We start from the raw sequence: 17,585 nt of genomic DNA on the forward strand, positions 1-17,585 counted from the left end.
AGTTATTCAAATATTTAATAAAAATTTACTTCTATGTTTAAAGCATTGCTATTGATAAATAAAATGTGGTCCCTGCCTCTAGGGACTCACAGATCTGTTCAGGTAAGTTAGGGCCCAAAGGAGGAAGTGTTTACTCTCACTTCCGATGACCATCAGAAGCTTAATAAAAGGGGCGATTCCTAAGCTGAGCCTGAAAAGATGTATAGTTATTCAACAGATGGATTGGGTGAGGACCGGGGAAGGGCATCTAAGCTGGAGGCTTGAAATAACTGTTTTTTTTGTGAAAATTAAGAAGTTCAGTCCAGCTAAGAATAGATTTTGCTGGTGCTGTAGTAGGGGAAAGACTGTGGCTAGAAAAAAGGTAGAGAGAAAGGTAAGAAACAAATCATAGCACACCTGGGTGCACCATGCTCCCTTCCACTGGTGATGGAATTGGGAACTTTTTGGGAGACACAATTAGATTTGAGCCTTTGGAGGAATCCCTCTCACACAACTTACGGAAGATGCATTGGGTCAATCCTGAAGACAGTGAGAATTGTTAAGAAACCATTCAGCATCTAGGACAGGAAAGAGAGATTGAATAGATACTTAGTTCACATTGTTGAGGCACTGGTGAGACACCCAGAAGCTGATAACCAGTAGCCACTGAGTGGATATCTGCTCTTCAAAAGAGAGCAGTAAATGAAACAGACAGATGGGTTGGGGTTGGGGGTATCCAGATAGAGGTGGCAGGTAACCATCGTGATTTAATTATTCAAGAGAGTGAAACATTAGAAGAGGGTACAGTAGAGAAACTTGAGAAACCCTTTGAATGGAAAGCCAGCAAGGGAACTGGAGCTGTGGCTGTCCTTGAAGGAAGAGAACCAGGAGACAATGTTGTCAAGAGCCAAGGAAGGAAGAATTTCAAAAAGAAAAGCACGAGAAATAGTGTCAGTTGCTTGAAGAAGGTGGAGTAAGATCAGGCTTGCAGAGTCCAAGAGCAATAAGAAGGGCATTGGTGACTCTTTGCCAGGGCAATGTTTTGGTTGAGATAGAAATCTCATTGCAGAAGACTGAGGAGACAGAAGAGGAAGTGCAGAAGCAGAAGGAGAACTGAGTCTAGTTATCTCAAGGAAGTCCACTGTGAAAGGAAGAGGAGGGAAGAATGCAATTGCTGTTACCATATTATGACACACGACAGTATCACAAGTTTATAGCAGCTGGGGGCCATATCTATATCTGTTTTGACCTGTCTGTTCCTCCACATAGATTACATCTGTTTAACTAAAGAAGTGAATGATCTGTTCTTCCTTTTTGTCTTCAAAAAAAAGGGTGGAATAAATTACATTAACATTCATTATTACTTAGATATTTATAAAAGATTAAATGGTTTATTATTTCTCAGTAATGGGCCTTCATCTTGGATACTCAGAAAGAAGTGGTACAGGATAGCATTTAATAGAGTTATACTCTTGGAGCTGGACTGACTGTTTTCAAATACTGGCTTTGTGACTTAGCAGCTGTATCAGCATGGGGAAGTTACTTAACCCATATATGCTTCAGTTTCCTCATATGTAAAATAGGAATAATAATAGTAGCTTCCTTATTGGGTTGATATGAATATTTTGTTTAATTAGCCTCTATAAATTGCCTAAAACAGTGGTGCATGGTAAGTACTTAATAATTTTTAACTAGTATTGTTATTATTCTCATTGATTACCACTTTGTGTGGCACTAGTTAATTTAAAAGACATAGATATTCTCTCTACCCCATCTTTTTCTATCTTAGTCACTAATGGTGGAGATTTCTCAAAATGTCCTCACTAAGTAGCATCTCACTTTTTTGCTGGACTCTGAACAAGTATGAAACAAAAATGAACTCAACAGACATGCATAGCATGGCCAAAAGAGAACTCAAATGCCATGTTAATTACTGATCGAGGCCAGGCTGGAGGAGATAACTTAGAATGGAGGTGAGTAGGGCTATTAGCTGAACCCCAGAATGAGACAGAATTACCAGCAGTCACTGGGCGAGGTGGCCTCCCAGGAGGGGAACCCTACATGGGAGAGTAGAAAAGAACTCAGTCTCTGCAGGCCTGTTCTCAGGAGAGGGTGGGCTGAGCCAAGCACATCCAGTTACTCTGCCTGAACTTGCAGATCAGAGTCATCAGGCTACCTCTGTAGGGATGAGTGGGAAAAGGGGTGGAGATGCCAGAGTGTGCTTAGTGAAAAAAACCCCTCCCTAAGGAATGGGGGAATGTTCTCACTAACAAGTTTGTAGAGGCGCCCACCTCCCGGCCTCCTGACACCTTCATTCCCTGCAGGAAATGACGCCTGTGGAGCACTCTTCATTCTGCTTCTCTGTTGCTTCCTCTCCTTTAAGGCACAGGCTGCCCCTTGCACTGTCTTCTATGGCGAACAAACTCTGCTACATCTTTAATATTTCTATAAACTCTTCCACCACTTTTCTCTACAATTGAAAGCTGCCTTTTCCCTTAATTGCATGCTTTACTTGAAGCATTCTTTAATATATTATAGAGATTAATTCCTCATTTTCCTTACCCAGCAGCCAATCGGAATATTCCATATCTTTAACAACATGCTGTGGACACCAAACAATCCGAATGCCAGCCATAAACGCCCAGGATGGCAGCAGAAGACACACTGGCTGAAACAAAAGCCTGTCACGTAGGGATAAGCGGGAACAGGGGCAGCCTCATTGCTAAAGCATCGCTTCTCCATCTTTCAACAACTTCTCCTTGGAAGTGAATACATCCATCATTCTACCCTTCCTTCACTTTACTCCCGATCTATAGGATGCACTTCCCTATGTGCTCGTTGATTTGAGCAGCCACTTACCTTTTATTCTCCATGCTTTTCTCAGCTATTATTTCTTGGTGTCAGTATCCATATTAAGGACTTTTTATATTTTGATTTCAAGTTTCTTTTTACTTTATCTGTAAAATCCTTTATTCCTATTCTAGGTCCCATAGGCCTGGTCATACTTGGACTGAGTTAACATGCCCTGTCATCTTGGCATCCTTGAGATCATCAGTCTCCGGGAGTCCAAGGACAAACTATTCTCCAGACCACACATTTTACTACATTCCACCTGGCAATGTGCATCTGAATGCAATTGGTTTGGCCCTATTATTTACAGAAGTGCCTTCTGATGTATCAAATCAAATCAGAATTGTTTACAACATCATCATTGAAACATCTCTTTTTCACATTAAAGTTACAGACCCTATCCAGGGGGGTGCCTTCCTTTATTAGCTTATTATATACTGGGCCCATCTATCTGCTATTATTTAACTTAATAGTTTTATCCAGTATATATAATTAAGCTACAGTATTCCAACTAGATTGTTTAAAAATGCCTATCCTCCAGTATTTTCAACTGTGGAATTCTTAGCTTTCTTTCTTTCTTTCTTTTTTTTTTTTTTTCTTGGAGACATGGTCTCACTCGGTTACCCAGGCTGGAGTGCAGTGGTGTCATCACAGCTCACTGCAACTTCAAATTCCTGGGCTCTAGCAGTCATCCTGCCTCAGCTTTCCAGGTAGCTGGGACTACAGGCACACACCACCACACCTGGCTAATTTTTAAATTTTTTTTCAGAGACAGGGTCTTGCTGTATTGTTCAGGCTGGTCTCAAACTCCTGGGCTCAATTCTTCTGCCTTGGCCTCCCAAAGTGCTAGGATTACAGGCATGAGCCACTACACCTGATTAGCTTTCTTTTTATTTTTCCTTCTTCTTCCTGAACCTGCCCATCTTTCTTCTAATCTTTAGTTATTTTTCATACTCTATCAACTCCTTCTGCCTAGCTGGAAGCCCATCGTAAGATATTTCAGTAATGTCAGGACCTTGAATTTCCTTTCCCCCTTGTACTTCCTCTGTCTGTTTTCCAATCTCTGACACTCTGATGACCACACCCTCTTTATCCCCTGCTCTTAATCTTGGACTGCCTAGTGTTGCACTAGAAAGTAAAAAATGATAACATTTCTTCCATTATAATTTGACACTTTCTACTTTTAATTGGTATTGCAATTTTGAATGATTTTCTATCAATCATATATTCACCACCATGCCTGTTTTAAAAGACTTCAATTCCTCTTTAGCCCCCAAACCTCTTTCCTTGCAGGTGGCCTTGCTTCATTCTTTTCTGACAATTAGGCCATCTGATGATGCCTCTTGTGCTACTTGGAGTATGTAATACTTGTGGGTTCTGTATCTCACATTGTGCTTTAATTGTACTAAAGTTGATCTAAAGTTTTATATGTCATAAAGTTGTCATGGCAGGAAGCATTTGCTCTAATTTGTCATCATTTTTAGGAAAGAGAATGTCATAATAACAGCTAATATTTGTTGAATATTTATATGCAAAATCTACTCCAAGTGCTTTACTGGCATCACCTCCTTTGACCATGATGTGGTCGTTGGAACAATGTAATAATATGCTGCTCAATACCTTGGGTTAATATCTTAAATATTTTTTTGCAGTCTTTTTGAATGACCATGATTAAACTTGTTAAATACTGAAATTGGACATGCCAAATATTCTTTAGCAATCTAAAAATAATACATTCAATTATAGATTTCACAATTCCACTTAGATCAGTATAAGAGAAGACAGCTAACAATTTGAAACTTCAGCTAGAAGATAGGCTCTTGGAAACTTTGATATTTTTTATTCACTGGAAAAATGTGAATTGGAAGTACACTAATAAGTTCTGTAGTATGGATGATATGGTTTAAATTTTTATGTTAAACTTATTTAATTTAAGATTATGTTAATTAAATATCCACTTATCAGCTTAATGATGTTTAATATAGGTCCTTATTAAAATATGGTTTCAAAGGCCAGTGAAATTGTCAAATCTAATGAAAACAGAGTTCAAAGATAAAATTCTATCTTCCTTTTCTTTTATGAGCCTCTTAAAAATTCAGGCACCTTTTTAAAAGCCTTTAGAGAAGATTAACCTCCAGCATAATCATTTACATCTAATGTTATCACATTTTACGATGTCATTGATAGCACTTTTAGCATTAGATAGTTGGTTTTGCTAAACATCTTGTAAAACTACTAAAATTTCCTTTTCCCAAATCTAATAGAGGAAGATTCTACTTTTCCCCTCTTTCTCTTTTTTCCTCTGGTGCAGTTCTTTCCAATAGAACATTCTACAATGACAGAAATGATCTATATCTGCACTTGTCAGTGTGGCCTATTGAGTACTTGAAATGTGGCCAGTGCGACTGATGAACTGAATTTCAAACTTTATTAATTTTAAGTATCCTAAATTTAAATTTAAATAGCCCACATGTTGCTGCTGGCTACCATATTGGAAGTACAGCTTTGGTGTTCTTTTCAATGCAGTCAGACTGAATTTTGAGGACTTGACTCTTTTCTTGTAGTAGGTCTTAATTCCTTTTCTGGGAACAGGAATAATCCCCTTTTAATGTTATCTGTTATTCTTACACTAATTAAGATATTTTCTTTCATTATAACCCAATTTATAATTTGTGGATTTTACCATAAACCAAAAAGAAATTATACTTGTAGTAAGAATGCCAAATTGGGCTTTTAATTCTGTGCAGTTCCTACACAATAGGGAGTGGTATATCTTTGCCTCCTCTTGATTTGGGTCATTATATTATTTGGTAGACCTACTTTCCAAATGTATCTTTACTTGTCTGTAAGTGCCATACATCTGGGCAGTTTCCATCTGCCCTCTTAAATGCTGCCCATGATGAAGGCAATGTAGTAGAAAGAGCTTGTACTTTGGGTTGCATTCCAAATTTTCACCATGGCTTCCTCAGCAAACTTCTTCCTTCTCAGACCCACAGTTCCCTCATAGATCTGTTGTCAGGTTTCCTATCTTAGAGTACATTTGATTTACTTGTCTTTCTCCTAACCTGACCCTGGAACTGTTGACGGCATGACTTTCTATTTCTGAAACAGCATAGTGCCTGCCGTCACAGGGGCTGCTCCATAAATGCTTGTTTGTATTAAATAAACAAAAAACTGTATTTTATTTTAACAAATGCCTCTCCCCACTCACTCATACAATTTTCTTTCATATCTATATACTGGGAGAAGGAATAATAACTGTGGGAAGACATAGCTTCTTTGAAAGGTAGAGCCTTTTGATGATTTAAAACAGACATTAGTTCATAGTTTTCTCCACAGTTTCTTTTCTACTATACGTAAATGATGAGGTACATTTTTATGGATCTTTGCCTTCTAACAAGTTTTTGCATTACATTTTAAAAAAATAACTGGTCACTTAAAAATGTTTACAGAGTTGTCAAAAATAATTTACTTTAGAAAGGGGTAACTTCTACAAAGCATATTCCGTAGTAGATACTATCCTCTGTTGATAATACAGTCAGTGAAAGTATCTATGGCTTTGTACACATCAAGTGCCAAAAGAGTGAACTGCAGCAGTTACGAAGTTAGAATCCAGTTATCTAAAAGTGTGAGTGCCCACAGCGATGTGTTCAATAAAGAAATATTTTAAGTAAAGACTCTGAAAACATGATTGATGACTGGTTAGCAATCATCTTGGAGAAATTTAAGTTTTATAAATGTTTATAGGAAAATTGAAAAAGTACAGCTAAGCCATTTAGAAATTGAAAGTTTCTTCGTGCAAAGCATTCAACCTACTGCCCAAGAAAAAGCTTTCATCTTTCAAGATGAAAGCATCAAAATGAAACTAGAACTCTGAAGCTACTACAGAAGCATGCGTGTATTTGGGCATGTGGTAGTAATCCACTAAACACATAGCTGTAATCTACTGGAAAATAACCGGGACAGATTGGCCAAGCAAAGGTTCTGCCAGATCAGCTCACTTGTTACTATGGAAAAACAAAGATGCAAAGAATTCTGTACACCCATTTTTCATTTTTATTTCAACACCACTTCAGCATCTCTTTTAAAAAGTATTGTCTTTATCCTTATAGATAGTTCTTCAGATGCTGAATGCCAAAAGTTTCAGTGATCAGTTTCATTGTTTACGTGCATTCAGAAGAGTTAATTGTATTGGCAAAGACATTTGTGTGCTCTTTAATAAAATGTTTGTGACTGAATTTCAAAGGATTATAACGTGTGATTTAGTTATTGATTAATGAGTTAAAGTACAGACATTGAATGTGCAGTATCAAATCATCTGAAATAAGAAGTCATATTATGTGCATACATGTTTTGCACACAGAGGCACTCAAGCATTTGAGTGACCAAGGACATCTGGTTTCTAGACATCTTTTGCATTAAAAAATATTTGAAAGAAATCTCAACAGCTCAGTCAAATGTACTTGTTGCAAAATGGCTATAACTGAAGAGAGTTTTCAGTTAATATAATTAAAATTATTTAATTCTGCTCTGTGACAAGTGAAATTATTGTTCATAAGGGAAAGGTAAATTACATATTTGGCCTAAAGTTAATCAATATGAGTGCAGGAGAGCTGGAGTTCAAGCAGAATCAGGACTTTGTTAAAACAATTTTGTAAACTGAGGTTAATCATAGCACCTGTGGAATAAACAGAAGTGATAGTAATGTAAGAAAATAAAATAAATTTTTTAATCATACAGTTCTCAGAGAATTATAAAATGCTTTGAACTTTCCTGTATTTATAAATTATTTGTTATTATTTCATACCTAGGTTTTATGAATAAGACATAGCATTTTAATTTTGTATGTGATTGTATGTGAATGCTAGTTCATGGTATTTTAAAGGATATGCAGAACTCCAGTTTTTTTTCTTAAACCAAGCATATTGGTTGATAGATTATGGTTATTATTTTATGAATTCTAGATGAACTAGAGATTAGAGATCTATATAATAGTTGTTCTTGTGAACACATTATGAACTTTCTAACAAGGACTTAAGACACTGTTGAATATTTGTTGCTAGGAATATCACCTAATGTGATCAGTGAAGGACTGTTTGTTTGAATTAACTATAGCAGAGCTATTGGCATTGAGACAGAGGCTCAAATAGATCAGATGTCCAAAAGGGAGATTACTGAGAGGTCTAAGAGATGGTGGCTGTGCCTGGTTTGTGGGTTCCATATCCCTCAGTAAAGGAGCAGATTTATAGAGGTGGGGACCATTATGCCAATATTAAGGTGAGAGTTGCATGAGAAAGCATTGAGCATAGTCAACAGAGGTTTCTTGTAGCTGGGGTTGCCCCAAATGAGTTATGTTTTTCCCTCCTAAGTCGTCTGTCTTTGGAAGCTATTGTGTAACAAGCTTTATGTCTATCTCTATCAGCCCTGCCCCTCTAAACCTGAAAGATCATGGATTGTCACTGTAATTCCATTTTACCAGGTTAGGGCTTAAGTCCACATTCACGGTCTGTCCATGGGGGTGATGCAGCACTGAGTAAAGTCTGACTCCTTGAGTCTCTGATCCGTGTTTTTAAATCCCACCCACCAGTGGGCTTGAGGCTGGATAAGTGGGCTTTCACTAGGGCCCTAACAAGAGCAAGGAGGAATTTGTGCTTTGATTTACACTTCTATTCTCAAGAGCTTTTGCTCTTATTGGAAACTTAACCACATAAAAATGCATTTCTAAGCATAGTCCCTGATTATGAAGTTCATAATCTAAGAACCTGAAGCTGTGTTTCTGTGCTGAAAACATAGAAACGAAGACCTTACCTTTAAATGAGAGTAGAAAGTGCTGCAATCAATGACTTTTGCCCATTTTTCTCTGTTCACAATGACCATTTGTCACTGGACATCCGTGAGCCCTGAGCCAAACAGTATCCTGTCCAAGCAGTGCCTTATTGTTTTCCAACTTTTTGAGATAAATTTTGGTAATGTTCTGCTTTTAGTAATTTGTTTGGTTACAAGAGAAATTAAGACATCAGTAATTTCCTTTCCTAAAAAATTACCTAATTTATTTTTTGGAATGAAAAATAATATGGGCCTGTTGTAAATCCTCAAGCAGTGCAAAAGTATATAAAAAGTAGGCATTTAACTGTACTCCTAGGGGTTCTTTTCTTCTCTGTCTCTCCTCATCTACATAGATGAGATGATAAAAAATATATTTGCATGTGCATATATACTATACATAAACCACTAAAACTTGTTTTATAATTTTACATTCTATCATGGGCATCCTTCTTGAAACCTTTGTATTTATGCCTTTGTGATATGGACGTGTACATTTTAAATTTTGGTAGATATTATTACCAACATAACTTCTGAATATTTTAGCTTATTCAAAATAACTACTTATTACAGGAAATTTTTTTTATAAAGATTCAGTGTCTTTCTTGGAAGTGACCATTAGTTGGTCATACAAGATTACTAGGCTAATGAAAGGTATATACTTTTGAATGCACTTCGAACTTCTTTCTAAGTGTTGTTAGTTATCTCTCAACAGGGCCCATTTGGAGGCCAGTGCTGAGAAGTGGAACAGGTTGCTGATGTCTTTAGAAGAACTAATCAAATGGCTGAATATGAAAGATGAAGAGCTTAAAAAACAAATGCCTATTGGAGGAGATGTTCCAGCCTTACAGCTCCAATATGACCATTGTAAAGTAAGTTGACCACCTATGGGGGGGTATCTTTTTTTTTTTTTTAATTTTGGTGATGTAAACACTTGAAATAAAATTCTAGATAAGTTTCAAAGTTGAACTGATAATCGCAACCCCCACCTCACTTGTAATTGTCAGTATTTAGACATTTTATTTAAATTGTATGTATTACTTTCATTTGTTTCAAATTACATTGTGTCTGCACATTTAATTAAAATTTTTCAAACGTTACAGCATCTAAAGCATATTACTTTTAGCTTATCGTGAAGTTTAACTTTCTAATAGATTCAGAATATTAAATATTTTATATTGGGAACATTTTTTAACTATAAGTTGACTTAATCTTAAATTTAAAAGTCATAGGATCATAAGGAATTACAACATATCTTGTTTTATTAAATAAAAGTGAAAAAAATAAGGACTTTTGGTAGTAAAAAGAAAATAAAGTCTTAAAGCAAATAAAGACCATAGCATTTAAGATCATTTTATATGTTTAATTTTCTAAACTTAGCCTTTTCTTTGAATTACATTTTCATTCTGCTCAAATTTTTGTCTCTATGCAAATATGTACTTTGATTAGCAAACAGGTATGCTGAAATGTTATCAAATGACACATTAATTCTTTAGATTCTTATATTATTTAAATTTTTGCCTTGCTCACTTTCAATTAATTTATTTATAATCCCTCATGCCCATTTTCTCGTATATTGCATTTCATCTTGTTTTATTGTATTTTTTACTCTTCACATGCAATGCAAGTTTTCATTCTAGATCTGAGCATTTTAATGTGACTTGGAATTCTAGTTCCGTTTAAAAAATGACAATCACTAACCTACACATCTTCTAAAGGAACATGTCATCTATGTAATAAGTTGCTTTAATACAAAATGATAAGACCTTGAAATTTATTTTATCTTGAACCCTTGTGACTAGGTTATTAAAATTACCATTTGGGTATATTTTCTCTTTCTACTTGAAGAGAGAATTTGATAGATAGACAAATAGCTTTAAGATAAGAAAAAGGAAAACACTATTTTGTATGATATGCAAAATAATAATAATAGGAGATTTAAAATTACTGATTTAAGAAAATCACACTTTCTCCTTACTTTTTTCAACTTTCTATTAATTATGCATAGAGTATTCCCTTTTTGTGGGTTATGGTATTAGTGATGAAATAGAATAATACAAAGCTCTTCTGGTAGAGGTACTCTGTAAGGAATGAAGGCTGATTGTGCTACTAGCTTTGACTAAAACCCAAATCTTGAAATGATTTTCCTATTCTGGCCTTAGCACATAAAGTGCATCTCAGCCTTTCCAGTCAGTCCTGGCTACTTTTTGTTTCCCATTCCAGCAAGGTTACCTGGCTTTCGGTTGTGTTTTGCTCTTAGAACACCACATGCAGTTTCTCTGCTTCAATCCTTTACACCCAGGTGTTTAGGTAATAAAGATGTGGTGCTGGCAATAACGTTGGTTCATTTATTCAGCCAGTGTTTACTGAGTGCCTAATATGAACCAGCACTATTGCAGTCACTAGTGAATTGATATTGAACAAAACCAAGTTCTTGCCTGATTCTGAGTAGTATGAGATGGACACTAAACAAATAGGCAGTAAGTACATGCTCTATCCCACAGTAAAGAGTGCTATGGAAAGAATAAAGCAAGGGGGATGGGAGAGTATCAGCAGAGTTGCTACTTTACGTGGAGAAGGTCAGGAAAGTGTCACAAATGGGGTGACTTTTGAGCAGAGACCTAAAGCAGGTGAGGTTACTGAAGCACTTAGTCACCCCCGTTGGGGGTAGAAACTTTATGGAAAGGGGACAGAAAGCACAAAGGCTGCAGAGGCTGAATGTTTGGGGCATATGTGAGGAATAGCATGGAGGCCAGTGTGGTTGAAGCAGTTTAGCCAAATAGAGAGACAGGAGATGAGGCTGGAGTGGCAGGTGGGAGGAAGGGGTTCAGATCACAGGGATTCTTGAAAGTTTTTTGTAAGGGCTTTGGCTTTTACTCAGTGAGGTGGGACACCATGAAAAGTTTGATATCTGGTTTATTGTATCACAATTTCAAATTCAATTATGAGGAGCAGAACACAGAGAGGAGTTCAGAAATGCTTCAGTAATCCAAGGCGAGAGGCTGGTGACGTGGACAAGGGGATAACAGTGGAGATAATGAGGAGTAACTGATTTCTGAATGTATTTGGAGAGAACCAACAGGATTTGCTGATGGATTTGGATGCGCCACATGTGAGAGAAAGAATCAAGCACTGCAGTAGGCAATGGAAAATGGAAGTAGCATTTAGAGAGGTGGGGGAAACTGCTGGAGTTGCAGTTTGGGAAGGAAATCCAAAGGTTTGGTTTTTGACATGTTAAGCTATAGATGTTTATTAGGCAGTTAGGTCTACAAATGTGAAGTTAGGCAAAAGGTCAGGACTAGAGATCAAAATCATCAGCCTACGTATCAGCCGTGGGATTGGATGAGATCACCTAGGTTGTAGTGGTTACAGTTAGAAAAAGAAATTCCAAGAGGTGAGCCCTAAGGAGCCTCAACTTTAGAGGTTGGGAAGATAAGGAAGAGTGAGAAGGCAGAGCTGGAAGGGTAGAAGAACCAAGAGAGAACAGAGCCTGGGATACTAAAAAAGGAAAGTAATTTATGAAGGAGAGCATGGTCACAAGGATCAAATATTGCTGGGATGTTAGATGAGGGCAGAAGATTAACCATCTAGAGTCAGTCTTGTTGACCTTGAGCAAGAATTGTTTCAGTAGCATGATAGAGCTGGTAGCATGATTGGAGTAGATTCAAAAGAGACTATGAGCAGAAGTATATAAAACATTTCAAGGATTTTTTAGAACAAAGTTAATGGAGAAATAAGGCAGTAGCTGGAGGGGAGAATGTCGGGTTAATCAGTGGTTTTATAAAGATGGGAATAATTCAATATGTCCTGTGCTGGTGGGAATAATTCTGTAAAGTGGGAAAAGTCAGTGATGCAGGAGAGAGAGCACTATATGGGACATTGACAGAGTGGGATCCAGTGTACAGGTGGAGCAGTTGGTCTTAGGGAGGAGAGCAAAGAGTTCATCCTACCTAAGGCAACATGGACTATATGGGTACAAACAAGAGTAGGTTCATGGATTCAGCTGTAGATACATGTAGTTGGTCTCTATTTATTGCTTGTGTTTTCTCAATGAAATAAGAAGCAAGATCATCAACTGAATATGAGAAGAAGGAAGAAATGTAGAGGTTTGAGGAGAGAAGAGGTAGAAAATAGAGTCTAGAAGTAGCTAAGTTAATAAACTAGGGATTTATAACAAAACTAAAGGGTGACCGTAAGGATCTACTTGAGGTCGGTGGTCATGAATTCACAAGTGAGAACAGCTAATGTGAGGGTTTTTCTTCATCCGTGTTTAGTTGCTTTAGTGAAGGCGAAGAGTTCATTGGAGAATTTAATTTAGTCAAGCAAATGTGATGGAGGAAGAGGGGGCAAGGGAGGTAAAGGATTATATAACACAAGGGAGTTACAGTAGTGATCGAACATGGAATTGTTGCTGGGTAAGGGGAGGTGTGAGGGTACGAGAGGGATGAGGGACAGTAAAACGGTGTTAGAAGTCAGTGACTCAGACAATCCAGTGGAACTAACTGTTCGTGTTGGGAGCCTGGTGGGGTGTGAAGTATAAAGAATGCAAATGGTGGTTAAAGACAGGCTGCTGGAAATCGAGTTTATGGAGGGGTGTGTTATATTTTTAATGACAATACCCAGTGGTTTTCCTTTTTGCAAAAATGAGTTGCACAAGTAGGGTGTAGGGCAAGGTCCTTAGAGGACAGTCTGTCAGGGACCTCCAGGGTCATGAAAGCATTGTCTTCATGGATATCGAAATCACTAAGAATAGGAGGGAAAGCTGGAAGTCAAAATGCTGGCTGTGAGAAGGGAGGTTAATGGAGGTTTTAATACAATTTGGGATTCTGACATAAAAATGATGTTTTCATGTTCCATTTATCCTTTGAGTCGTAAACCTACTCAAAATACCTCTGTTTGTGGGTGAGGGCAAGGAATGGCATGAGTTGGATGTTCAGCCCTGCTTTCTAAATTTCTTGATGCCTGTTTCTGGACTTTTCTCAGGTTACTGTTATTTTTTTTATCACAATTGCCATCACTTAGCAGGTTGCCTATGATCCAAACTACTGTTGAGGGATATTCTTTATCAGTAATTTGGTCTTACCAGGAGTTTTTATTTAACAGTCTGTGCTTCCTTACCTTTGTGAGTTATATAGTAGATGGGTTATATGAATAATACTGATTGAGTTTCTGAATATTGAGCTGGGTCAGGTCTCACCTCATTGTTATATTCTTGCTAGAAACAATGCTTTGTAAAAGTTCATGTTGATTCTAGGTTCCAGAATATGACATTCCATTGTGGTCTGTCATAGTCTGCCTGTCGATTTATCAAGATCCAAAACTGCAGTATTTTAAAATATTATTTATTGTTATAATCTTTGGACAGACACTTCATACTCAATTCTGAGAACTAAGCAGGAATAAGATACTAGGAGAAATAAATTACGGAATAGATTTTAGAGTAAAGTTTGTAAGGATGTGTATTGGTTTGCTTGGGCTGCCATAAGAAAGTACAATTGCCTGGGTGACTTAAACAACAGAAATTTATTTGCTTACAATTCTGGAGGCTAGAAGCCCAAGATCAAGGTGTTGGCAGGGTTGGTTTCTTCTGAGTCTTCTCTCCTTGGCTTGTAGATGGTTGTCTTTTCTCTGTGTCTTCACGTGGTCTTCCTTTTGTGCATATCTGTGTCCCAATTTCCTTTTTTTATAAGGACGCCAGTCATATTGAATTAAAGCCTTCCCTAATGATCTCATTTTAACTTAATCACCTCTTTAAAGGTCCTGTCTCCCAATCTAGTCACATAATGGGGGGTAGGACTTCAACATATAAATTGGAGGGGGCAATTTAGCCCATAACAGGATTAAATAATAATAATAATGTACTAATTCCTACTGTTTTAAGTTCCTATGACATTCTTGGTACACTGGTAAGTATTGTGCTATTTCATTTCACCTTCAAAAAATCCTATTCTGTTATCTGCATTTTACATTTAAGGACTTTGTAAATCATAGACCTCAAGCAATTTACCCACCATTACTTAAATGAGCAATTAGCAATGTCAGGGTCTAAATTTAGGACTGTTGACTCCAAATATTAATATATTCATTGTTCATTCAAAACATGTTTATTGAACTCCTTTTATCTGCCAGCACCATTCTGAGCACTGGGGTACATTCTCATGTTTTTGTTTTTGTTTTCATTTTTGTTTTTATTGGTTTCTGTCCTGCTTTCTTTGCTCTCTAATGTCACTTTCCTGGCTTAGTTTATGGAAAAAATATGAAGTGACATTTCTCACCCTATATTTTTCCTTAGCTGCCCTCTGAAAATAGACAAAATGAACATTAATATATTATTCTCAAGGGCTAATATTTTGATATATAATGCTAACTTTCCACTGAAAGTAGCACTCAGTATGCATTAGTTGAATAAATTGATTCACAGAGTTTATAGAAAAAAATTGCCGGTTATCTATTTCCCTGTGGAACACGATACGGTACAGAAAAATGTGCTTGGGTGTGGGGCAAGCATTCTATTACTATATAGGTCATCGCTGAAGCAGCAGGACTGGAGCATCAGTGGTTCTCTCCAGGATGGCCATCAAGTATTAATAAGTACGTTAACTGGCATCATGTCTGACTTTACCCGTATGAATTATACAGAGAAGAAAAACTCAAGGGAAGGAATAAAAGCTTAAAGCACAGTTTTTCCATATTTTCTTTATAGGTTGTGACATTCGGTATTGCCTTGTGAGTCAGGCTTGAAAGTCTAATGTTATGAGCCTTTTTTATGTGCGGCACAAGATCTGTGATGTAGGTAACGTACTGTGCAGTGTGGGTGGCTGTGGGATTTTAGGGTGCACTGGAGGCGGGTGAGGAGTGGTGGGTGGCTCCTCAGATGTGTGATAATTTGGGTTAAAGATGTCAGTGAGCTTTGTTCCTGAGGGGTACGGTAATGGGAAAGGCACTGAGCTGGAAAGAGAATACCTTTGTTTAAGGGATGGCTCTGTCACTGACTACCTGGGTGACCCTGAAAAAGTTATCTGACTTCCCCACGCTTCAGTTTCCACATGTGTAAAATGGAAATAATGAGTACTGTCTTAGTCCATTCAGGCCACTATAACACAATACCATAAACTGGGTGGCTTACAAATAACAGAAATGTATTGCTCACAAGGTCAGGGTGCTGTAATTCTTCTTTTGAGCTCTTGCTTTTTAGGTCTCTTAATTGTTATAGTAAAGTGAAAAAAATCTCTTTAACTTCAAAGAACTCTTGCCTGCCAGCTTAAAAGTACATAATTAGAATCAATCAAAATCAACCCTCAAATGGCTTAATACTAATATTAGTCAAGGTTTTTTTATTCCTTAAAATTTCCCCTTAGAAAGAGGGGGACCTTGTACTTGATTTCTTTTCCATTCTCTAATCTTACAGGTAGCTGTCAGGATTACTTTATTTCAAACAACACAGGACTAATTAATTTGACATAATCTCTCCATGCTGATTTAGGATGTCTAAAGATTACAGCTGGAATTTTTTTGGAGGAGACAAAGAAAATAACACTGATTTGTTAATTATTTCCAACAGATATGATCCCCCAAATGCAAGTTTTGCATACCACTGTATACAAGTCTTTCAAAGATCAATTTAAAAGCAATACAATATGTCTTTTCATTCTGGACAAGACAAATACACATCCACAAGATGCATCTAAAACCCACATGATAATGTTACTCAAACAAGCACTTTAGTTTTGCCTTGAGATTGCCTGTGACATCATCATAGACAAAGTAAGAAAAAAAAAAAGCTATGTCTCAATACCTTACATGGATGTAGAGTTGTTGCATGCTAGAAAGCTGTTAAGTGTGTCCAGTGATATCAAGATCTGATGTCAAAGCATCATGTGAAGAATCTGAATACAATAATTATAAGTAGACATCTGACTATTTTACCTATATCTGTAGCAGTTTATATATTCAGATTGATTGAAAATTTGTTTTTGACTCTTCTCAAAAGTGAGCTGTTACCCTATATTCTGAGACATCTTAGCTTGGGCACCTGGCACATGGGCTTAGGTAGATCCGGTTTCGAGTCCCACCTCCTCTACTCACTGGGTCTATGATCAAGGCTTTAGGGCATATTGTCAAGTCTCTTCAGTCCTTAGTTTCTACCCATCAGTATAAATAAACCATTTAGCATAATGCGTATAGTAAGTGCTCAATAAGCAATAGCAGTTGGAGTTACTCTTTGAACTAGGACTTGGATTTTCTAGCATATTTTTAATTTGAGTTGCTCCAGGTCTGCATTTTGTATTTTTTCTTAAATTCATTACTTTGGGGTATGATAAATTGTAATACCATAACTTACATTTATCATTTTTGTCTATTGGTGGTTTAAAAAATACTTTAGACTGCTCAGGAAATTGGATGAAGTCACTGAAACAACAATATTTTTGAGGATTTACAAAGGATTAGATATGAGTCTAGAGACTGGAAGATGACTTATTTCTTATTCTTAATAAAAGAAAATAGCTTATCATGGAAAGGCTAAACCCATAAGACATATCTGCATGTACTGCCTTTAGTTAACTTATCAAAGGTTAACAAATTATGAATGTTTAAGCATGAGTCTAATTACCTTTAAAAGCTGTCAGTATTTCAATGCTGCTGTAATTTATAAATAAAGGAACAGAATTAGTATGTATTATTTTGAATTCATTTGCATGACTTTATCCTCGGTCCAGTCTGTTTTCAGAGTCACAGATAACTATGGTAAGAGACTGGTATCTCAGATTTATACATGCAGTCACCCTTACTTAGGGATTGGTTTATAAGAACTAATATATTATCTTCTGATTCCTACCTATATTTATATATTCTAATCCTTTATATGTACATTGATGATTTATTAATAATAATTTAATGACACTCTTTCATTCATTTTCAAAGACAAAGTTATT

General features: G+C 36.8%; 1 protein-coding gene across 4 annotated transcripts in view; it reads left to right on the forward strand.

Moving 5' to 3' along the window:
• UTRN (utrophin) overlaps window positions 1-17,585 on the forward strand; it is a 472,601-nt gene that overhangs the window by 322,569 nt on the left and 132,447 nt on the right. For all 4 annotated transcript variants that reach the window (XM_045544518.1, XM_045544519.1, XM_045544517.1 and 1 more), the window contains one exon: window positions 9,368-9,524. In XM_045544518.1, the coding sequence (XP_045400474.1) occupies window positions 9,368-9,524 (157 nt within the window). The remainder of the gene's footprint in view (window positions 1-9,367; window positions 9,525-17,585) is intronic.

Source organism: Lemur catta, chromosome 2 (assembly GCF_020740605.2).
Source record: "Lemur catta isolate mLemCat1 chromosome 2, mLemCat1.pri, whole genome shotgun sequence".
In the NCBI taxonomy this organism is placed as follows: Eukaryota; Metazoa; Chordata; class Mammalia; order Primates; family Lemuridae; genus Lemur; species Lemur catta.